The sequence below is a fragment of the Pipistrellus kuhlii genome, unplaced genomic scaffold, assembly GCF_014108245.1.
Source record: "Pipistrellus kuhlii isolate mPipKuh1 unplaced genomic scaffold, mPipKuh1.p scaffold_m20_p_23, whole genome shotgun sequence".
Lineage (NCBI taxonomy): Eukaryota > Metazoa > Chordata > Mammalia > Chiroptera > Vespertilionidae > Pipistrellus > Pipistrellus kuhlii.
In genome coordinates this window covers 11405243-11427798 of record NW_023425522.1, presented here as the reverse complement: position 1 = coordinate 11427798, position 22556 = coordinate 11405243, and the positions used below count along the sequence as shown (strand labels likewise).

General features: G+C 57.8%; 1 protein-coding gene across 4 annotated transcripts in view; it reads left to right on the top strand.

The window, feature by feature from the left end:
* The first annotated feature begins 2677 nt into the window (after positions 1-2677).
* The window catches only part of PITPNM3 (PITPNM family member 3), an 89944-nt gene continuing 70065 nt past the window's right edge, over positions 2678-22556 (top strand). For 2 of the 4 annotated variants that reach the window (XR_006742543.1, XM_045586648.1), the window contains exons 1-2: positions 2678-2853; positions 22326-22421. Coding sequence is in view for 3 of the 4 variants with exons in the window: in XM_045586648.1 (XP_045442604.1) it covers positions 2832-2853; positions 22326-22421 (118 nt within the window). In the remaining variant the exon portion in view is untranslated. The remainder of the gene's footprint in view (positions 2854-22325; positions 22422-22556) is intronic. The other 2 variants (XM_036451937.2, XM_045586649.1) reach the window with 2 other exon arrangements.

The window sequence follows — 22556 nt, the reverse complement described above, 5'->3', positions numbered from 1 at the left end:
GGCAAGTTCCCTCCACCTCTGGCCCATTGTCTTCCCATCTGAGAAACGTGGGTGTAGAGGGGGTTCTGGCTGGATGACTCCCATCAACTCGGCACCTCCCTCAGCTGCTCCACCACCCTCTCCCAGGGCTTTGGGGTGACTGGGCTCTATGGTGAGGAAGGTGCATCTTCCCTGAGCAAGATGTGTTCTCTCTCAATATCCCTTTCTCTCTCTGTCTCTCTCTGTCTCTCTCTGTCTCTGTCTCTCTCTCTCTCTCTCTCTCTCTCTCACACACACACACACACACACACACGTGCAGAGGGCCCTGCCAGACAGTGGTCACTGTTGCTGCCTTGAGCCAAGGGCTCAGGGGAGCTGCTCAGATCCAGGCGTGTTGCCTGGGAAGCAGGTATATTGCTCCTTTGTGACCACTCACACCCACAGACCAGGTGGCCAAACCTGGACGTTATCCAAGCGGCCAGGCCTCTGACTGTGCCCCACCTGCAGGGAGGGGTGAGGGCAGGACAGAACACAGGCCTGAAATCGAATCCTGTGTGACGATGGGCACCAAACCTCCTCAGCGTCCATTTCCTTACGTGTAAACTGGGGGTGATACCGTCGACCTCAGAGAGCACCGGAGCACCCTGCCTGTCCAATAGCTATCCGTGGCGGTTCTCATCGCTCCTCACCCCGGCTCACACTGGGGAGCAGCCCTGGCTCCCGGCCTCGGAGCTGCTGACATTCTGTCTGCTGGAGGCAGCCCTGCCGTCGGGTTCTGGGATCCAGAATCCTTGGGACTGAAGGGCTTCCCGGGATGTGGGACTTTCAGTGCTACATCCAGGACAGCCTCTGCACACCTACAACCGGGACAGCCTCTGCACACCTACAACCGGGACAGCCTCTGCACACCTACAACCGGGACAGCCTCGGCACACCTACAACCGGGACAGCCTCTGCACACCTACAACCGGGACAGCCTCGGCACACCTACAACCGAGACAGTCTCTGCACACCAGGGTGGCTCGTGAAGCCACTGAGGGCTTTTGGACAGGGCCGGGGGAGCTGTGGCTTTGCGGGGTGAGGCATCAGAAGGACTCACAGGTGGGTCATGAAAGACACAGAATTGGACTCAAATGAGGGACAGCATCCTCAGAGTCAGCACACCCGAGATGGAAGAGCTATGTCTTTCAATGTACTCAGCCAAGAGCTGAAGGACCACTCGGAGGGGATTCTGTGGGCGGAGCCAGAGCCCTAGAGGGGGTGCTGGACTAAATGCCCATCGAGGCTTCTTTCTGCCCCACGTTGTACCCAGTTTCCATAGAGGGGCGGAGGGAACCCCTGGCTAGCCCAAGGATGGAATGATGTGATGAGCCTTTTCCCTGGCAGGCTGGGGGTGGGACAGGGTGGGTGGGGGGACTGGCTGCAGGTTGTAACTGGGCTTTCTTTTTAATATATTTTATTGATTTTCCTTTTTCTTTTTTTTCTTTCTTTTTTTCTTTCTTTTTTTTTTTTTTTTTTTTTTTTTTTTTACAGAGAGGAAGGGAGAGGGATAGAGAGCCAGAAACATCGATGAGTGAGAAACATTGATCAGCCACCTCCTACACATCTCCCACTGAAGATGTGCCCGCAACCAATATACATGCCCTTGACCGGAATCGAACCTGGGACCCTTCAGTCCGCAGACCGACGCTCTATCCACGAGCCAAACTGGTTTTGGCTGTAGGTGGACCGTTCCCCAGACCCTTAGAAGAAGGAGGAGGGCATCTTCTCCTGCAGAGGAAAATCATTGGGAGAGTTAGCTACTCCCTGTCCCTCTCCAGCAGCGGGGAGCCAGGCCTCTGGCCTGGGGGGTGGTCAGACATCTGTTGGACCCACAGACCTGGTCTGGCCTGGCCCAGAGAGGACACTTCTTTCCCCTGGGGCCTCCCCTGGCTACCACCCAGGTCCCTCCAGAACAGCTGGCCGCCTCCTAACCCCTGTTGGGGTAGGACGGTGGATAACCCGGCTGCAGAAGCCACAACCCAAAACTCCCGGGTCTCCGCCAGGCCTGTCCACCAAAACGCCTGCCCCCCAGGTGCGGGAGCTGGAGGGGGTACTGCTCACAGCTGGGCGACTGGCCTCTGCAAGCTCCTCTCCAGCCTGGGTGGGGTCGCCGGGGATTTGCATGTGCTGAGCGTGTGCCAGTACAGTTTAGGGCATCAGGAGCCTCTTCCCCTCGGAGACTAGGTGGGTGGGGCCCTAGAGATGGCCAGAGTCCTGAAAGGAGCTGCTGAAGGTGGCCCCTTGTCTCTGATCTCTGGAGCCACCTCCTTCTTGGCTTCCTGGGAGCCGCCCAGTGCCCCTGCCTTCTTCCTTCCTTTCTCCTGGTCTCTGCTGCCTCAGTCACTCTCCGGTGCGCTTCTAGTCTCTGATTTTTTTCTCCCTGAATTCCTCTCGCCGCTGTGGCTCGGCCCCAGGGAGGTATCTCCCCGTCCCCGTCCCCGTCCCGGTGGTCTCTGTCTGGTCCGCAGTATCTCGTGTCTCTCGCGCGGTCTCTGTGCGTCTCTGCACCGGAGCGGCGCGGGCTGGAGCGGCTGCGGCCGGGCGGTGCGGGCCCGCGGGGGCGGGCAGGGCGCTCGCTCGCTGGTCCCTCCCCGGCGGGCGGCGGGGGGCCGGCGCGGCGGCCGCTCGGCGCCTTTAAGGAGCGGGCGGGAGCGGGCGGCGGCGGCTGCGGTGGCGGCCGCGGAGCGCGCGGGGTGGGGGCGCGGGGCGCGGCGCTCGGAGTCCGCTCGGGCCGGAGGCGGCTCGGAGCCGGGGGCGCAGCCCGGGAGCCGCGAGGAGTCGGGCAGCTCGGCGGAGCCCGCCGCCGGGACATGGCCCAGGCGGGCCGTGCAGGTGAGGGCGGGCGCCGGGGGCAGGGCCGTGGCTCGGGGGAGGGACCCCGCGGCCCGAAGGGAGGGGGGCTGCGGGGCCAGGTGAACCGCTTGCTCGCGCAGGTGGGCGTTGGCCCCCGAGGGCGCGGGGGGCGGCGGCGAGGCCGGACCCCGGCGCGTGCAGAAGGGGCTCGGCGCGCCCCGCGTCCTTCCTGCGTCCACAGTCACCTCGCGGGACACCGCGTCCCCCTGGCCACGGCCCCGCTGTGAGGGGCCGGGGCTGCTGCGCCCTGTCCAGCCAGGCTGGGGGCGCCCTGACCGCCTTCTGGAGATAGGGCCAGCCCGGGCGCGGGGGCTGGGGGGCTGTCCCGCGGCCGCTGCTCCATCCCATGCTCCCCAAACCGGGGCGCCCCCCACGTCCTGCCACTCGCTCTATCCAGGACGAGACAGTCCCCCGCCCCCAGCTCAGGCAGGAGAGCAAGGTTCCTTCCTGGCCAGGAGGGTTGCCCCACGCCCCATCCTAGGGACCGTCCCGCCCCCTCCCCCCACAGGACCCGAACCAGGGGAGGCAGAGAGAGCCTCAGGTGCGCAGGTCTGAGGGTACCACCTCTTCTGGGGTCCTGCGGGGCGCTGCCCTCCCTCCAACTCGAGCGAGCGGTGTAGCCTGCGGTGCGGGGAAGTGGGCGGTAGTCATTCGTTCACTCATTCAGACAGACGTTCATTCACCAACATCTGCTGTGTGCCAGGTCCTGCGCTGGCGCTGGGGATGGGAGGAGGACCAGACTCTGCCCCCATGCACACTCCCCGCTGGTGCCCTGGGAGGCCCGGGTGGAAGAAAGCCCAAAAGGCTGGCTGTACTGTGTGTGTGGCCAGCAAGCCGGGCCTCAGCAGAGCTGGCTGGTGAGGCTGGTATGTGGGAATAGATCTGCCATGAACTCATAGCCAACCTGTGACGTTGGTAGGTGCCATGCCATGCCATCCCCTGGGACTAGGCATTGGCCTGGCACAAACCCCACAGCCCTGCCCGTAAGTGATGAAAGTGATGGAATGCGTGAATGTGTGAGTTCGTGTGTGTACATACTCAGCGTGCCTACCACCGGGCTGTGCGTACATCCACTGCACCCCGCAAAAGCTGCCACAGACCCTGGGCTGGGTTTGCATCTCCCCTGAATACCACCGGGGTGTAGGATTTAGCCGCCTGAGACTAGATTCCCAATTCTGTCCCCCAGGAGTCCTGTTGGGGTGGGGCAGGTTGTGTGAGACACACAATAAGGGAGCACATTTAAACACTCCCTTTCTCACTTCCCTACCTCCTCCCCCCTGGGGGAGGCACAGTGAGATGACACCATTGGGGCTGGAAAAGGTTCTCTCTCTCTCTCCTTCCCCCACTGAGCTGGGTCCTTACCCAACTTCACTCCTCCCAAAGGGCACAAGACAGGGTGTGTGTCCGCCTCCCGCCTCTGCTCTGTGTGGGCATGTGTGTGCACGTAAGTGCCCGCCCCTGGGCACAGATCACCTGCCTGGGCACTGCCATCACAATAGCTGCTAATATGTGGTGCTTGTCCTGCGCACCAGGCGGTGTAACAGGAAATGTTACTCTCCCCTCTCAGAAACATCTGGCAACAGACACTCAGAGAAATGGCTCCTTCGTTCGAGGCGGCCCGGAGTGTCTGCATAGAGCCTGGGCTAAGACCAGCCCCATGGGACTCTCAGGAGTCTAAGTGGTGGGATGTCTCCATCGGCGTCCGGATAGGTCACCCCTCTTGGAAGGAGGGTGCCGTCTCAGTCCCTTGGCCTTGGCCTGCGGGTCCTCTGGTCCCTCAGCAGAGAATCCGTGGGAATGTGTCCCAGTGACAGGTGGGAAAAATGGCCCTGCTCTGAGCATCAAGCAGCTTGTCTCTCGTGCTGCAATTTCACGCTTGGCCCTTTCCCTCGGGGCGGCACACATTCCCCTCCTCTGTGGATCGAACTGTCATGCCAGCTGCCACCCCGAGCAGCCTCGTGGGCCTGACCCCGGCCAAACGGGATCGCTCCTTTCCTCGGCTCTGCCAGGCCACTCTGCAGTTTGCAAATAACCCTCTTCTTTAGGCTCCTAACCCCACTGCCGTGCGTGTTCGGGGTGACCTCTCTCCCACTGGCAGCGTCCCCGAGAGGAGACTGGTGAGCGTTAGAACAGAGCGAGTCCCTGGAGGCTGGAGCTCAAGTCCCTCAGGTTACGGCCAAGGAGGGGATGTAACACAGAGAGGGATGGCTGTGCAGCACCCTCTTCCTCGCAGGGACAGAGTGATGGTCAGAAGTGGTCAGACCTTCGCTCTGGGGACAGATGCCAGGAGAACCCAGGGAGGCTGAAGGGCAGGGCCAGGGCGAAGGCCGTGGGCACTGGCCTGTAGGGAGGGGGACCGTCATGACTTGTGAGGTGCTGCCTCTAAAAACCAGCCAGGGACCACCTCCCGAGGAAAGAAGGAGGGGTTTGGGCCTCAGGGCCATCCCAGGGCATGACACCAGGGCCATTGCAAGGTAGCCTGGTGAGGGGCATCCTCAGACGCACCGGGCACCGCCTGAGCAGCCAGCCATGGCCGTGTCACCTGTGCCAGACTGGAGCTGAAGGGGGGCAGTGAAGGCACTGCCATGTGCCTGGAGGTCCCGGGGACAAGAGACTCAGGTCCCAGACAGGACTGGGTCAGTCATGGAGGTTGAATCCCAAACGGGCTATTTCTAGCTCTGGATCTCTGGGGCGGGGTTTCAGTCACACGGACCAGGATCATACGGTGCCCACTCAGTCTTGAGAGGAAAAGGGAGGGAAGCGAAGCCCTTGCCCTTGTCCTTGGGTTTGGGACAAAGCGGGAGAGAGGCCCACCTTAGGGATGAAAGGCTGCTGTAGGGAGGTGGGGCCAGGGGTGGTGGGGAAGGATGAAGGAGGTCCATTTAGGAGAGGGTGACTTGCAGTAAGAGGTCCCTACGGGCAGGCCTCAGTGCAGTGCAGGCACAGAGGAGGCCAATGGTGGCCTGGGGTGGAGAGGCTGGATGTCTTAGGAGCTGGGCCTCCAAGATCAGCAGCAGTTGGACAGGAAGGTGACGAGGGGCAGGCTTCCGGAGGGACCTGAACAAAGGCTAGGAGGTGGGGATGGGGCAGAGGTTAGTGTGGAGGCACTGCTGCCGGGCAGGCATGGCACGTGTGGGGCAGAGATGCCCCAGGGTACCGAAATCTGTCTGGTCCGGATGGTGGGTTCCTCCGGGGGTGCAGGTGGCTGAAAGGAACTCTGGGAGCATCGAAGACAGAAGCAACGCAGTGAGATTTGGGTGTTTCCACAGGTCCCTTTGGCTGCTACCTGAAGGCTTCTGGGAGGGCGGGGAGAGGCTCTCCCAGGCTGGGAGAGGTTTGTTCTGCTTCCTGCCAGCCTCGCTGCCCCTCCCTTCCTCTCTGTGCCCCTGGGGCCCTCCCTCTACACCTGAGCAGGCTGGCAGGGTATCTGCCAGCCCAGGGGCAGGGTAAGTGGGAATAGAGGGCCAAGCAGGAATAGTGGGGGCAGCCAAGAGGGTCTTGGAACCTCTCAAACTGGGACAGGACCGCGGGGAGAGGCAGGGCTGGGCCTTCCAGGCTGGAGGAACCAGTTTGCTCCCAGGTGCTGGCCTCTGTTCTGAGGGGTGGAGCCAGCCGGCTGGAGTAATCCAGTTAAAAAAAAATTCTGATCCTACATTGGCACAGCTGGAGGACATGTCCAGATGCTCATTTTCCAAACCCTTGTCAACAGGGGGCCACAGAGGAAGGTGGTGGCAGAGCTGGGCCTAAAACCTCTCTTTCCGGGGTCTCAGTTTGGACCTTGCCCCGCTGAGTCAGCTGCCCTCTCACCACCCGAAGCCAGAGCTCCTCCTGGGCCCCCTGCACCTTGGTTTGGGGGAGGGGGAGAGGCCCAGGGTCTCAGGGGAAGCTGGGAAAGGGAACAGCACTGGGCTGCTCAGGACGCTGGGCAGGTGCCAGGGGACCGAGGCAGGCCTCTCAGGCCCAGGGTGTCAAGGTTGCTTAGGGATGCATCTTGGGGAGGGCATCATGCTCTGCAAGATTATAAGTTCCCCTGCTCAGGTGCCAGGGGGAAGGCTGAGGCCACGCTGGATGCCACTATCCTGACTCGAGCCCACTCTACAATCTGCCTCCAGGAAGCCCTTGTCCCTGCAGACCTGGGGGTGCTGGAGCCGGGCAGGCCTGTTCCTGGCTGAGTCACCTGTTCCTGCAGACCGCAGGCCACAACAGGCCCCTGCTGGAGACCCTGTGCGGCCTCAGCCCTGGCTGTGCTGTGATTGCATGAGTCAAGGACAGCGCAGCTCCAGCAAAAGCCCCACTTCAAGCATGTGGCCCTGCGCCCAGAACCCCCTGTCCCGATGGAGTGAGGCCCTTGTGGCCTGCCTGTGGGCTGGGAATCCGGTGGAGGAAACAGAGAGTGAAGACAGGGCTAGACGCCCCTGGTTGGGGCCGTGTCTGTGCTGTACTGGCCAGAAGGTGTGGTTTTCTCCCCTGCCTTAGTACACTGTGACAGCTCATGGCTGAAAGAGGCCAGAGGCCTTCCAGTCCCCCTGGTCATCATGCAGGTGGGAGACCGAGGCCAGCAAGGCAAAGTGTCCTCCTCTGGGGTCCTCAAGGACTAAGAGTGTGACCCCCCCAGAGGCCAGCGAGGCTCGGAGGACTAGGGACTTCCTGGTCGGGCCGAACTACCTCCCAGGAATTCTCTGGGATCCAGGCTTGTGAGAGGGAGGGCCAGGGCAGGGATCAGCATCCTGAGAGCAATATGGATCTTTTTTTGGGCAGCAGTCCTCAGCATGCTCTCCTGGCCACTGGGTCCACAGCAGCTCCTCAAGGTAGGGCAGATGGTATTCCCATTTTATGGATCAGAAAACTGAGGCCCAGAAAGGTTAAGGGTCTGGGTCTGGAATCACACACACACAAAGTTAGAGGCAAAGCAGGAATCAGCACTTAGGTCTCATCTACCCTTGGGGTCAGCATTTCTAAGGAGTAAATTGTGCAACAGAGAAGAGACCCCGCTCTGTCACTGGAGACGCCGCTCTGTCGGTGGCTGGCCTCGCGCTGCTCCTCTGGGCCTCGGTTTTCTCATCTGTAAAGGGGGAGGGAAGGGAAAGAGTTGGGGAGCCTGAATGAGCTTTCAGTCAGCTCTGGCTCTAATAAACTGTTCCTTCTTTTCTGGTTTCCCTCCCTGCTGGCTTTCCTGCGCCTCCAGGGGCCTCACCTCCTCCTCTCTCTAGCCCCACAAGAGCCTCCCAGACGATGGTGGGAGATGGGGAGCAATTTGGGGCTGAAGGCTTGGGCATACAGAGCACCTTCCTCCTGGGCCCAGGCCCCTGCCCATCACCAAATCTCCCTCAGGAGCCGCCTGGAAGGGGTGTCACAGTCCCCAGGGGAAGGGCTAGGGGGAGAAGGTGGCAGGAGACAATGTGTAACAAGTGAGTGTAGAAATCAAACGAGATCTGAGCTCCCCACCCACTCTCTCAAATCTCTCTGCACTCTTGCTTCTAAAATCCTTGTTTCCTAAGGAGAAAGAAAATGCTAACTTGCACCCCATTTCACAAAGGAACGGGAGCCTTAGTGAGTCACTCCGGAGGGGAGGGGATGCCACCTCCAGGGCCCTCTGCCTGCGAAGGCCTGCGCAGCTGCGTGGCCACCAGCCCCCGTGCAGGTCATATGCGGGGGGTGGGGGGTGGGGGAGGGAGTGGGGAGCCTGCTGCCAGTCAGTGGCTCCGGGTGGGCGTGGGTGCTGGTCCCTGAGGTGGGGCCCCACCCTGCTCCCTCCAGGCTCCCTCCGGGGCTGCATTTGTGAGGTTCCCTTGGGAATAGGGCCCTGGCTCAGGCCGGGGCCCGGCTGAGAGCCTATGTGGCCACATCAGGGTCATGGCACCATCATGATAGATTAAATAGAAGGTAGCCAGAGAGACCGGGATGGCAGGACACACACAGGCTTTATTGGAGGGAAGAGTACCCCTGCCAGCTGCTTCCACAGAGAGGGGCGGAGGAGAGCAAGGGCCGGGGTACAAGCACCTTCAAGGACAGGGGACGGGGCTTAGGGCACTCAGCACACGCTGATTGGTGATTAGGGACCTAGGGACTTAGGAATCGGGGGCTTAGGGTATTTGGTAGGTGCTGATTGGTGGTTCAGAGATCAGGTATGTCTGGCCGCAGGTGGGGTTTTATGTCTGTCCATCAATTGGAGGAAGGGAGGATCTATCAGGAGTGGCATGTAGGGGCTGGGGCTCAGGCCTGTCTGTGGGGTGAATTCAGGCCCCGGGGTGAACTCGCTGCTGGTGAATTGTGGCTGTGGGGGGCGAGGTCCATGTGTGTGTGCAGGGAAGGCAGGGAGCAGGTGCCTTTGCATCTGGAAACCGGAGTTCCTGAGAGGCACGAGGTCTCTCCAGGCGTCTCGGTGAGGTTGTTCTCCAGGGCCGAGGAGCAGGCGAGGGCGCAGATGGCGCTCTGCGAGGGAAAGGTGCGCGGGGGGGTCTGGCATCACCTTCTGGGGGGGGGGCAGCCCGTGCATTTGCAGACCCGGGGGGTGGGGGGGAGGCCAGCGAGAAGGCATTTCTCCTTCCCCGATGACCCGCTCTCCTGGAGGGAGGGGAAGTGGCCGCCTGTTCGCTGGGGATGCCAAACAAGGGTTGAAAGCAAAAATAGCAACGCGCCAGGCTGGGTCTGGGAGGGGCGCTGAGTGCTGGCGGAGGAGAGACCTCTTCGGAGCGGCTGCCCGGCTGCCCTGTGTGCTGGGTGGCGCCCCGTGTTTGCTGAGCACCTCCCGGCCCGGCCCGGCTCCCGATTCCTCTGGCCAGACCTCGAGTGCGCACCGGCCTGGGAGCTCTGGGGAGCCTGTCTTTGGGAGGCGGGGAGCGTCTGGGCCGCCCATCCCTGGCACACCTCTGACCTTTCCTGAAGGGCTCCTCCTGGGGCTGCCTTCTCTCTCCCCACCCCCACTGCTCGCCTCCTGCCTCCCCTGAGGCTGGTCCTAGCTCAGCCACCCTGGAATCATCCCCGTGGTAAAAAAAAAAAAAAAAAAAAAAAAAAAAAAAGCTATTTTCGGCTCTCCTGTTATGCCCGGTGGGGGGTGGGGGTGGGGTGGTGGTTATCCCTGGCTGCCTGTTTGTTTCCTTCGTGTACAGTGCAGCAGCCATGAGAGCATTATGCAGCCGCGCCTCTGGGGTCCCTCCCGGCTGGCAGTTCTCAATTCCCCGTGCTGGGATTTGGCACCAAATGGGAAGCCTGGGGATAGAGGCAGCCGAGGCCCCATTTTGCTTAATAGCAGCAGCCTGGAGTGGCAGGTGGTAGGAATGGCCCACGGGAGCCACCTCCGTCCTGGCGGGGGGAGGGCTGCTTGCTTCAGGCTCAGGGTAGCCTTGGTGGCCTTACCTGAGAGCTGGCTCACTCACGGAGGTGAGGAGGGGGTCGCTGAAATCGTGGAATCTGGGACCCCCAACCAGGCCCCCGTATATCCTGGTTGGGTGCCCAGGTCCCTAGCCTCCATCCCCACATCCCAAAGGTGTCCTGGGTTGACTGGAAGGAGTGCCTTCCTGTGGATGCTGAGGGGGCCTCTCCGTCCCCTCTTTTGGGGGCTCCCCTCCCTGCCCCCAGCTGCCCTCCTGAGGCGATGGCAGAGCCGTCGGTGGCAGATGCTGTGGGAGCTCCCTTGGGAGGGAGGAGAAAGTGACTCCCTTCTGGAGCCGGAGTCTGGAGGGACAGAGAGGGGACATCTGGGGCTCGGGAGACTTGTTCCAAGTTACTCAGAACTGTTGGGCGCCGAGTTGGCAGAGCAGATGAAAGTACAATAGATAGCCAAAGCTATTAATCACTCATTAGTCCCTCAATAGAGTAATTAATGGGTATTTAAGTGCCATATTTATGCGATACCAGCAGGTCTTCAAAAAGCACATCTTCTCCAAGGCAACTGATTTGGCCCACCGTGTCCTGCTGCGGGGCGGAGTCTCACCCCCCTCAGCCCACCCCGGGAACGAGAGCAGGACGGTGGGCCCGTCAGCTGCCTGCTCCCAGCTGGCTCCCCTTTTCTCTTCTGCGAACAGGGAGCACGGCCCTCCCGCGCTGACCGCACTCGGGCTGTTGTGGATAAGAGGTGAAGGCCACGCAGAGCCCTGCAGTGGTGGGTTTAGTGCTGGCCCTGAAAACATCCTCAAAGTGATTGTCTAGGCCCCTTGATGGCGCCTCGTGCAGTTCAAGGCCAAGGTCGGGCTGGAGTCGTTGCTTGGTGGGCTGCGAATCTGCAGCCGGGTCTGATCCACTTCCCAGCTTGGTTTGAGATTGGGGTTGTGGCCTGATCTGCAGCTGGGTCTCAGCTTGTCCGGGGATCATGCCTGTGACTTGATCTCTGTCCAGCTCAAGGTTTGGGCTGTGGCCAATCTCAGGATAATTCTGCAGCCCGGAGACTCAGCCTCGGTCCCAAGACCACCACGGGGCCCATGGAGCTGCCTGGTTGCCCCAGAGGCTGGATTCCTTCCGGCCCTTCAGGTTCTGGGCTCCAGGCGCCGGGAGCCCCAGCAGACAGGCCCCCCAGGGACTCCTGGCACGTCCCCTGAAACAGCCTAGCACAAGCTCATCAGTGGCGCATACAGCAGTTTGGGAGATAGTTAGGACGTGTTTCTATAGCAACCAACCCCCAACCAGCACTGGTTTCCTTCAGTAATGCCTTTTTCTAGAAGCAGCATCTCTGGGCCTCTCCTCCCTCCCTGGATGGCCCCGCAACCCCTCGGCATGGGCTGGTTGGCCCTGGGTGGGTCTGGTTCCCACACTCATCCTGACCCCGAGATGGGGTCTGGGGACCTGCTCTATGGGACACTGCCCCGGGAGGCCTCCTGAGATCTGGCCATGCTGGGCCATGCGGGCATTACAGCAGCTCTCTCTGTGGCCATCCCTGGACCGGGAGAGGCTGGGGTCTGGAGAGGTTCTTACCAGGTGTCTGCCAGGTGGAAACCCACAGCTCAATGGGGCAGCAGGCCTGGACCCAATCTGAGGGTAGGTGCTCCGGTGAGCACAGACAAAGGATGTTTGGGATGTAGCTCAAGGTTTGGGGGACAGGCGAGACACAGCCCCAGGAAGCTATGCTGGGGGAGGGGACCAGCCAGGCAGCAGGAGCACCTCATGGGCCTCAGGGCAGCTGCAGGCAGAGAAGGCAGCTCCTGTTTTGCCCTCGCTCCCATTCCAGGGCCTCAGGAGGAGAGGGGCTCTCCCTTGGGAGTCTCCACATAGGAAAGGACCAGAGAAAGGCCTGTGGGTAAGCACGATTATGTCATTTAACAAAGCCCTCTTAGCACTGAGCGCCAGGCATTATGCCAGACCTTTCCCAAATACTCAGTCACTTCACGCTCATAGCAACCCTGTGTAAGTACTGTTATCACTCCCGTTTCTCAGAGGAGGAACGGAGGCACAGAGTGGTGGACAGTGACATTTACCAAGATCATCAACAGACAAGTGGCAGAGCTGGGATTTGAACCGGCCCCAGGTGGGGGTGGGAGGGGGGGACGGTGGCTCACAGGAGAGCAGGAAGGCCCAGCTCCCAGAGGAGGGCAGAGAGGAGGGCCTCGGGCAGGCTACCCACCTCACACTCTGCATTCTGCATGTGGGGCCCCGGGCCAGGACAGAGAGCCGGGGAGTGTCACCTAGATGTGCCTTGTGAGACTCTGTGTGTGTGTGTGTGTGTGTGTGTGTGTGTGAGTGAGTCTGTGTGTATATGTGTGTGGTTGTATGTGTGAGCCTGTGGATGTGAGGCTCTGTGTGTGTGTGTGTGAGGCTGTGCATGTGTGTGGGTGTGTGTATGTATGAGGGTGTGTGTGTGTATACGTGTATGCCTGTGTGTGTGTGTATGGCTGTGTGGTTGTATGTGTGAGCCTGTGTGTGTGTCTCTCTCTGTGTGTGTGTGTGTATGACTGTGTGGTTGTATGTGTGAGCCTGTGTGTGTGTGTATGTGTGTGGCTGTGTGTGTGTATGAGAGTGTATGTGTGTGTGTGTCTGTGTGTGACAGAGACAGAAAGAGATGGGGGCCCCCTGGATGAGCCGCAGCCAAGCACTTTCCCTCACCCCTGACCTCCCTGAGGCACAGTCTGCTTGGACCCACCAGCGGGCCAGGCCCTGGTTTCAGATGCAGTCTCGCAGGGCTGGGCACTCTGTGGCCACGGTCAAGGGGGGTGGGGGGCAGGCAGGCCCAGTGTGGGGCACCCAACTTTGACCCATTTAGAGGCGCCTGTGGCTCCCTGGAGGTCTGGGGATTGGCACCTCAGGGCTGTGGCTGTCACAGCAGATACCACGTCCCCTCCCTGCTCTGACGAGCCGGACCTCACTCTGGAGGAGAAAGTTCTAGATCCAGCTTCTCCTGGAAGTGGCCTGGTTGCTTTGACCTGTGTCTGTCCTCCCTCCTCCAGCTTCAGCCTGGCCAACCCCTCGCACCCTCCCTTGAGGCTCAGCTCACCCCTCCTCCAGGAAGGCCTCCTGGCCCCAGCCTGCAGGGTGGTGCCTCAGGGAGGTGCTGTGTAGACCCAAGTGGGCAGGGGTGTGGCATTCAACCCAGGGGTCAGGCTGCACTGTGTGTCCTGTGCTCCATGCAGGGTGGTATAGTGCTGGGCCCAAGGCTGCACCCCAGGGACGGGGACAGATCCAGTTCAGCTCTGTCCCCAGCTCCTTCCTCTGTCACCATCCAGCCCAAGGTCTGGCCCAGGAAGAGCTGGCCACGCCCACATCCCTCACTCCCTGGCTTTTCTCACCATGAAACAGTGTTCCCCTCAGACCCGGCTCCTGAGGGCGGGTGGCGCTTCCTTCCGGCGGGGTGCTGGCCCTCAGGCTGGGGCTCGGTGTAGGGCAGAGCACGCACAACAGGCTCTGTCCATCCGTCCGTCTGCCTATTCCCGTTTCCAGGGTTGGAGTGGGGAAGACTGGTGTGTGCAGCGAACGATCTGAGTCAGGGCCCCTGGCTGCACCTATTCTGGGGAGACCTAGGCCTGTGACAGGACCGCGCTGGACCTGCAGGCAGTAAGTAGACAGACCAGGAGAAGAGGGGTTGGTCTAGCTTGGTGTTCTGAGGGGAGAGCCAGGCATCATGGGTGGCGAAGCATCGTGTTCTCTCTGGATTGCTGGGGCAGGGTTGGGATAGGCCCCTTTCTCTCTTATCCTTATCTAGGGTTTTCAGTAAGTGTGGGCGTGAAGGTGGGATGGAAGGACAGTGTGCGGGAGGGTGTAGGCTGAGCCTTTGAAGATGCAGAAGAAACTCTGAAGCCTTGGGAGGACTCAGGAGGCTGCCTGAGCCCTGCCTAAACCTTAACCCTGCAGCCCATGAGGCCCCCGTCTCCCCAGTGCCAGGCAATGCTGGGCATGCTAATGGATGGTCTTGAATCTCCTAACAGGGCAGTAAGATTACAATGCCCATTTTACAGATGAGTAAAGTGAGGCTCAGAGAGCTTAATTTGCTTCAGGTCATACGCTTGTAAGTGGCAGCACTGAACCCAGGTTTGTGTTGCTCCAAAGCCCATGTTCTTACTTTTCTGCTAAATTTTCACCTATGGCTGGGAGCTGATTGTGTGTGTGTGTGTGTGTGTGTGTGTGTGTGTGTGTGAAAGAGGGGCATAAGGGAGAGAGTAAATGGATGTGTCTCGGGATGGGCTTCGGAAGGGGGTGTAGCTGGTTGAGGACACTCACACTGTTATTGGACAGGGGCCAACCCGGAGCAGGTCTGCCTCAGGCCGGACTGCAGTGTGTGCGTCCTTGACTTTGTGCAGGAAAGATTTCACAACATGCGTGCAGAGGGGTGGAGAGTATGCTTATTAAAGCTGGGACAGGGAGACAAAGGGAGGGCTTAGGGTAGAAGAAACAACAGGGAGAGCCTCGGTGGGAGCTTTGTCTCCCTAGAAACATGATAGGGGCTGCTGCTAGCTCCCTGGGAGGTCAGGAAAGGGCGCCTTGGAGACAGGATCAGGGGGTGAGGCTGGGTCAAGGTGCCACTGCCCAGCGCTCCCCTGGTTGCAAGTTTCCTGGGGACCCTTAGAAATAAAAACAATTCATGCTGGGAAGGGGATTGGGCATGCTCCAGAGTGAGCCTTCACTGAGTTTCTGTCCTGAGGGCCTCCGTCCTCCTCCTCTTCCTTCTTCCTCCTCCTCCTTCTTTCTCCTCCTTCTCTTCCTCCTTCCTCCTCCTCCTTCTCCTTCTTCCTCTCCCTCCTCACGTGTCTGTCCTCCCTCCTTCTCGCTCCTCCTTCTTTCTCTTCCTTCTCCTTCCTCCTTCCTCCTCCTCCTTCTTCTTCCTCCTCCCTCCTTCTCCCCTCCCTCCCTTCCTCCTCCTTCCTCCTCCTTCTTTCTTTCCCTTCTCCTTCCTCCTCCTCCTTCTCTTTCTTCCTCCTCCTCCTCCTTCTTCTCCCTCCTTCTTCTTCCTGTTTCTCCTCCCTCCTCCTCCTCCTCCTCCTCCTCCTCCTCCTCCTCCTCCTCCTCCTCCTCCTCCTCCTCCTCCTCCTCCTCCTCTTCCTCCTCCTTCTCTTCCTCCTCCTTTTTCCTGCAGGTGAGAATCTTAGGGAAGGTTTTCAGTAGCTTTCCAGGTGCATTCATTAGCTTTCCAGGTGCATTTTTAAATATGTTGATGCATTAAAATGACTATATAGGGAAATTTTGCATTACTGTTTGGTCTGTTTTACTGTTATCTTAGGTCTGGCTGGTGTTAATGGGGTTTTTGTTATTTGTTCCCCAACTCATATGTCCTTGGTTTAGTTGGCACACATGGCACTAATTGTTTTTCTTTGTTGTTTTTTCTTTTTTTTTCTTTCTCTCTCTCTCTATTTTCCAGGCCAGGGTGATTTAAGCTTTGTATTTTCTGGGTAGGGAGGAGAGATATAAACCATTTGCTCTCAGTGTCCTTGGTTGGGGAGGATAAGGTCTTGCAACTCACAAGCTGGCTGCAAGCCACCCAAACTGCCTGGCCTTGTTTGATTTTCTTGCCTCAGTTTCCCATTCCACCTGCCCAGGGATTTTCCTAGCTTCTCACTATCCTGCTACAGTGCTTGCCAAGGAATGTGGACACACATCTAGATTTTCACACAGATGCAAGGATACCCAGACACAGATTTGCAGACCTGGTAGGTGGATCCCAGAACTGAGACAGCGGACCCCCAGGGCGAGGGCCCGAGAACAGCCAGGAGCCTCCAGCCCCTTGACAAGCTGGCCAGCAGCAGGTGGGAGAGTTACATTGCTGAGAGAGAGAAGAACACCTGGGACCTGCCCTGAGCATGACACAGAGCACCCAGCTTGTGGTCCTGAGCACAGACCCTGGAGCCTGATGGACCTGGGTTCAAATCCTGCCTCCATCACTTCCTAGCCTTACAACCTTGAGCAAAGGACTTCCTTCCCATCTCCGAGGCTTCCTCCCCTTAGCTGCATGCTGGGGAGTCGTGCCCGCTCCTCCACAGGGCCTGGTTAGGACGGGTCATACCTGTGGAGCAGCTAGCGGAGTAGATTTCCTCATCAGGCCATTTTTATTAATTCACTCTTTTGCCCAAAACTCTTCTTGGCCCTGTTCCTCTTGGGACTGCTTATTGGACGCAGGCCCTGCAGAGAGGTGCAGGGTGGGGGGCTGCTCAGGGGACTGAGCTTCTGGCCTTCACCCTCTCTGACTGGAATCATGGTACCCACCTTTCCTGACGGTCAAGACTGTGTGTGGCCTTTGGCTCACCTGACCTTGTCCGAGCGCCGCCCCGCAGGAGACTTCCTGACCCTCTGGGGCATCTGCACCCCTTCCTCCTGAAGGGTGTGGGAGACAGATGCTGGGGGAGGCTGGGAACCTTCGCAGCCGCCTGTTCTGAGCTCCCACCCACAACAGGCCACCCTCTGGCGCATTTCCGCTCCCACCTCCTCTTCTGTCTGTCCGCCTCCCCATCACAGCCCCCAGCCCCTCGCAGTGCCAAGCTCCCGGGCAGCACTGCCCTGCAGATCCTCCTTCCCGAGGGCCCTCATGCACGCCCTGCCTGTCCAGCCCGTACGTGTGTGCAGGAGCACGCACACACACACACATACACATACACACACACACACATTAGCACTAGTACGTCTGGCTCCTTCTCATGCAAGCCTCCACTCCTCTGACACTTCTCAGAAAGGTCTCCCCCTCACACTCTTCCCAAGATGTTCTGTCCATCGCTGTTTTCCTTTTTTTGAAATGTGACCTTTGCTGTTTGCAAAAAAATTCTGTGAGCTGGAGGGAGAGCTGGAGGGAGAGCTGGAGGGAGAGCTGGAGGGAGAGCTGGAGGGAGAGCTGGAGGAGCATCTCCCGCCCAGAAGCCAGGGGCCGGCTGCTTCCTGGCAGCATCCCTTTGCCCAGGCTCTTCTTTGCATAAGGACAGGTGGCTGAGGTGCCCGCAGGCACCTGCTTTCCAGAGGTGGTTTTGGGCAGTCCCTGCCTGGGAGGAGGGAGGGACGGTAGCACATTTAAAGAAACCTATAGGATATGTTTAAAACCCAGTGCGTTTCACCCTGGTTGGTGTGCCCAGTGGTTAGGGCATTAGCCCACGCATGGAAGGGTTGCGGGTTCTCGGTCAAGGGCACGTGCCTAGTTGCAGGTTTGCTGCCTGGCTCATGTGGGAAGCAACCCATTCATGTCTCTCACATCTTTCACATCGACATTTCTCTCTCTCTCTCTCTCTCTCTCTCTCTCTCTCTCTCTCTCTCTCTCTCTCTCTCTCTCCCTCCCTCCCTCCTTCCCTCCCTCCCTCCCTCCCTCCCTCCCTCCCTCCTTCTTTGTCCCTCCCTTCCACTGGGAAAAATATCCTTGGGTGAGGATTAACAATAACAAATAAGTAACATAAAAACCAGTGCCTTTTGAAAACAAGGAGGATGGCAGTAAGCAAGATAAAAGGTGCTTTTGCGAAAAGGAATTCACATACAGATTTTGAGCACAAAGAAGAGTCAGCAGTCAGGTGGCTGGTCATTGGGAAGGAGGCACCGCGTGAGTCCAGCATTTGTAACTCAAGCAGGAGAGTGTGCTTATGCCTGGGGCTCACTGCCCCTTCTCACCTGGGTGTACAGACCCACGTGTTCACACCGGCCTTCCCTTCGGCTTGAGGGAGGACAGGGTGGAGATAAGAAGGGGGAGGTTTTCTCTTCCTCATAGCACTTTCAACTGCTGAAATCACCCTCGAGGGTCCCTTCTCCAGGTCTGCCTCCCCCAGCAACTCTCCTCTCCCCTTGTGAGGACCCCACTTTATCCCTAATATTTCCCAAACCTAGCACAGCGCCTGTGTGATGGGCAGATCTCTTTGACACTCCAAAACCCTTCCCCCTTTGTCAGCCGCTAGCCAGGCAAACATCTCTTTCAGTTCAAGCTGAACTGGCCTCCCTGCAGCCTCCACCTGCCTGGTTCTCCCGCTGGGACGCCGCTAGTGGCCAGCGCAGCACCCAGGCCCCAGTGCTGCAGAGGCCTGGGACAATGGCCTGAAGAGATGGATGCGGTGGGGGGAGAGCTTTCTCTCCTCTCTCCCTCAGGCTCTGTCTCGCACATGCTGTTTGTGAGGGGGAGGTTGGCAGGAATGTCCTCTTCTCTGTTCGTGGGTGGAGTGTGTACTGTACAGGTATGAGGGTCACCATAGCCAGGAACTTCTCCCTGAACCCTAGCTCTTCAAACTCAGGGACCAAATAGACTCAGATGAGCCTTCAGATGAACCTGTCACCACTTCAGCGCTTGCTGCTCTCCACCCAGCACTCAGGAGCCAAGTAGGTGAGGATAATGGGACTGTCCTGATCCTCCAGGTTCTTGATTCGTAGGAACGGAGCAGATGTGGACAGCAAGGGATATTTGTGTGTTAAAGAATGTGTGATAGCTTTTATACCTTTAGTATCTGTTGCTTGAGAAAACATGTAAATGTAAATTCAGAAAGAAGTTACATTCATTTATTTATTTATTAATTATATTTTATTGATTTTTCACAGAGAGGAAGGAAGAGGGAATGAGAGTTAGAAACATCAATCAGCTGCCTCTTGCACACCCCCCACTGGGTATGTGCCCGCAACCAAGGTACATGCCCTTGACCGGAATCGAACCTGGGACCTTTCAGTCTGCAGGCCGACGCTCTATCCACTGAGCCAAACTGGTTTCAGCAAGAAGTTACATTTAAACGATTGTATTTTTTGAGTCACAGAATCCTGCACATACATTTGATTTATATCTCACACTCCTTTTCACTTTGTTGATTTTTGTGTGCTATTGTAAATGGTGTTGGTTTTTAAGTTTCAAATTCTAACGGCTCATTGGGATATAGGAGTGAAACTGACTTTTGCCTATCAATCTTGTGTCTTGGGATCTTGCTATACTCAATGATTGGTTTTAATGGGGTTTTAAAATAGATGTTGTAGATTTTTTTATCTTCTACATTGACTATTATGCCACCTGAGAATAAAGGCAGTTTTATTTTCTACTTCAATATACATATACTTATTATTTCTGGTTCTTGTCTAATTACACTAGCTCAGATCTCTTCCACGTTTGTTTGGGAAACAGTCCCATAACCTCATTAGAAATACTCAGTTACAGTGCATCTGGATTCTCAAACTCCCTTCCAGCAAATCAAGGTCCCAAGGGTAGGAAGTTGCTGACCAGCCTGTCAAGCTGTCCACACTGGTGGGTGAGAATCAAAAGCTTAGAGGGTCCTCATGGGGAGTGCGGGGAAGATCCGGCTTTGCACCCAGAGGTGACTCCTGGTCAGCGTTCCCTGTGGCTTCTGCCCTTTCTGTGTCTCAGAACATGCTTTTGCCTGGCTCCAAGCCACGGAGTTCCCGCTGGGTGCGGTTTTGGCAGCTTGCGGTGGGTGGGGCAGGAGGGACTGGCAGGAGGGCCAAGGCCCTGGGCTGGCCTCTTGCTTCAGGAGCGGTTCATGTTCTGAGATCTGGGCTCAGGGCGGGAACAGTGCTGGCAGGCTGCAGGGCGACAGGGCGTGGTGAGCAGAAGCCGCAGTGGGTTCTCCAAGGACTTCATCATCATGTGAACTGTAGCTGTGGTGGGGGAGGGATGCCAGATGGTTATGGTTCCAGGTGGGCTCCGCAAACATGAGTCAGAGTTAAAAAATTTCAAGGGACTGTCTCTGCCAAGGTGTTCAGTGTACCTATGAGGAAACTGAGGCAGGGGCTTTGCTGATACAGGAGCCCGGGTCTCTCTGCAGACAGGACACGTGCGCTTGGTGGCCGGGGCTGAAGCCTCAGGGAAGATGTACGCTGTGTGCCTGGGGGTTTCACTGCTTTTCGTTGCATCTAAGACACAACCAATTATAAGATGCACCGGTTATAAGGTCCCTGAGAAACAATGACCAAGGCCGGCTCGATGATGACACACTCTCGTGTAAGATGCACCCCAAGTTTAAAGATGATAACGTGTGAAAAATGTGCACCTTAGAGTTGATAACAGAAGATGAATTCATAAAATCGATAATCATATGAAACGACATGTGTGGTGTAAAAACGGAGTTTCCCCTGCCTCTTCTAATCAAATGCTACTCAGAAGAGATAATCTCTATTGACACTTTTGGTGCATGTCCTCCAGACATGTGAATGCATCTGCAAGTATGTTTGTACAGTAATTATTGTTGAGAACACTTGCTGTATGCTAGGCACTGCGAGGCATGTTAGTTAATCTTTTTTTTATTTTTTAAATATATTTTATTGGTTTTTTTATAGAGAGGAAGGGAGAGGGATAGAGAGTTAGAAACAACCATGAGAGAGAAACATCGATCAGCTGCCTCCTGCTTACCTCCCTACTGGGGATGTGCCCACAACCAAGGTACATGCCCTTGACTGGAATCGCACCTGGGACCCTTCAGTCCGCAGGCTGATGCTCTATCCACTGAGCCACACCGGTCAGGGCATGTTAGTTAATCTTTACAACAGGTTCCTGAGGCAGGTAGGAGCTATCCTCCCTTTGTAGCTGAGGACACTGAGGCCCAGAGAGATGAAGGGCCTTACCTGTCATCACAGTTTCCAAGCGGCGAGGCCTGAGCCTAAATCCAGGCCCCTTCAACCTCAGGGCCCGAGCTCTTAATGAACATACTGCTCCTATCCTCAATGTGCAGATAGGAGTGTGTCTTTCCAAAGTGAGGCCCACAGGAACCCACGCTTCTGGGATCCACCTGCAACCTTTCTCTCCTAACCAGACCCCGTGGGCATCTTTCCATGTCAATACCTAAGGGAGGCGGGGAGGACACTTTATTTTTCGAAGCCTTGCAAAGAACTCTCCCATGATGGCATTTGAACGGACGTCCAGTCCCCTCTGGCATGTCTTCCAGTTTTTTGTGGTTACCAGAAGGCGGAGACAATCAACTGTGTACTTCCGTCTTTGTGTACTTCCTCAGGAAAATTACCAGGTCAATTTCCTTCCAACACGTTCATGGCTTTAATTTTTACAATTAGATTTTACTCCATCTGCAACCCCCAGCATTTCACGTGTCCAGAGAGCATGCGGAGAGGTTCGAGGCTGTGCTGGGCACCAGCTGGTTGCATGCCAGTCCCCAAGTGCCTGTGGCAGGGGCAGGCGAAGGGGGTGGGAGAGAGGCTCCTTCCTCCAGCTCTGCCGCTGGCTTTCCCCTCCCTGGTTCTGGGGCTGGAGAGGGGTTGGGGCCGAGTTCAGGGAAGGGGCCACATTCTCTGTGTGCCCTTGCTCCTCCCTGTTCAGAGAACCCCTCCGCCCACGCCCTGGCCTCTGTAGATATGAAGAACAACAGCAATTGCCATGACGGAGCCTCCTGAGATACAGGCTATAAACACGCACTATTTCTGATGGTTGCAATTTAGGATTGTTGCCAGTTTTCTATAGTTGCGGAAACCGAGGCTGCCGTCTGGAAAGGGATAGGCTTGCATGTGACAGAGCTGGGGCAGAGCTCAAGCTCAGGCCCCTTCATTAGTGGGGGGATGGCTCTCCCCAGGCTGCAGCCCTGGCCTGGCCTGGCCTCCCTCTCCTGAAGCTGGGTGTGGCCACTGACTAGCTTCGGCCAATGAAGTGCGTGCAGCACTGCGCCTCCTGCAGGAAGGAGCATCTGTGACTGGGGTGACTTTTTGTGCTCTCCTCTCAGGCTTCAGCAGGCTTTGGGGTCTCCTTTGGAGACAATGGCATCACCAGGTGACCAGCATGGACAAGCCCCTTCTAGCCAGTGTGTGTGAGTGAGAAAAGAGCCATGGTTGTCCTAAGCCGCTGAGAGCATTTGTTTCCTTATGCTTCCTGATGCACTGTCACCCTGACCCTCTCCTAACTGCCCCCGGCTCCGTGTGAGGGCACAGAAGATGGGCACACTTGTCGCCCCGCTGCGCTGTGTCAGAAAGGTGTGGGCTGACCTGAAAGTGTGAGCCGTGGGAGGGCCCTGTGAGGTCTGAGCCCCCGCGGGGAGAGGGCAGAGACATGCAGGACGCCAACGGGCCCTCGCTCCAGGGCCGTCCCGGTTTACCTCCTTCACGCTGGCCTCAGGCTTGGTTAACAGGTATGTTCCCTTTGGCAGGTGGCCCCACTCCGGGCGGCAGTGCCCCCTGGCACCTTCGAAATGTCCTCAGCGACTCCGTGGAGAGCTCGGATGATGAATTCTTTGATGCAAGAGGTGAGTGAACTGGTGTCCTCCCATCATTGCTGGCTGATCTTTCTGGAAGCCCCAAGGAGGAATCTCTGTTGGGGGTTAGATTCTCTCCCCACTCAGACACTCAGTTCCACTCACTCAGTCTGGGGGCCCCTGAGG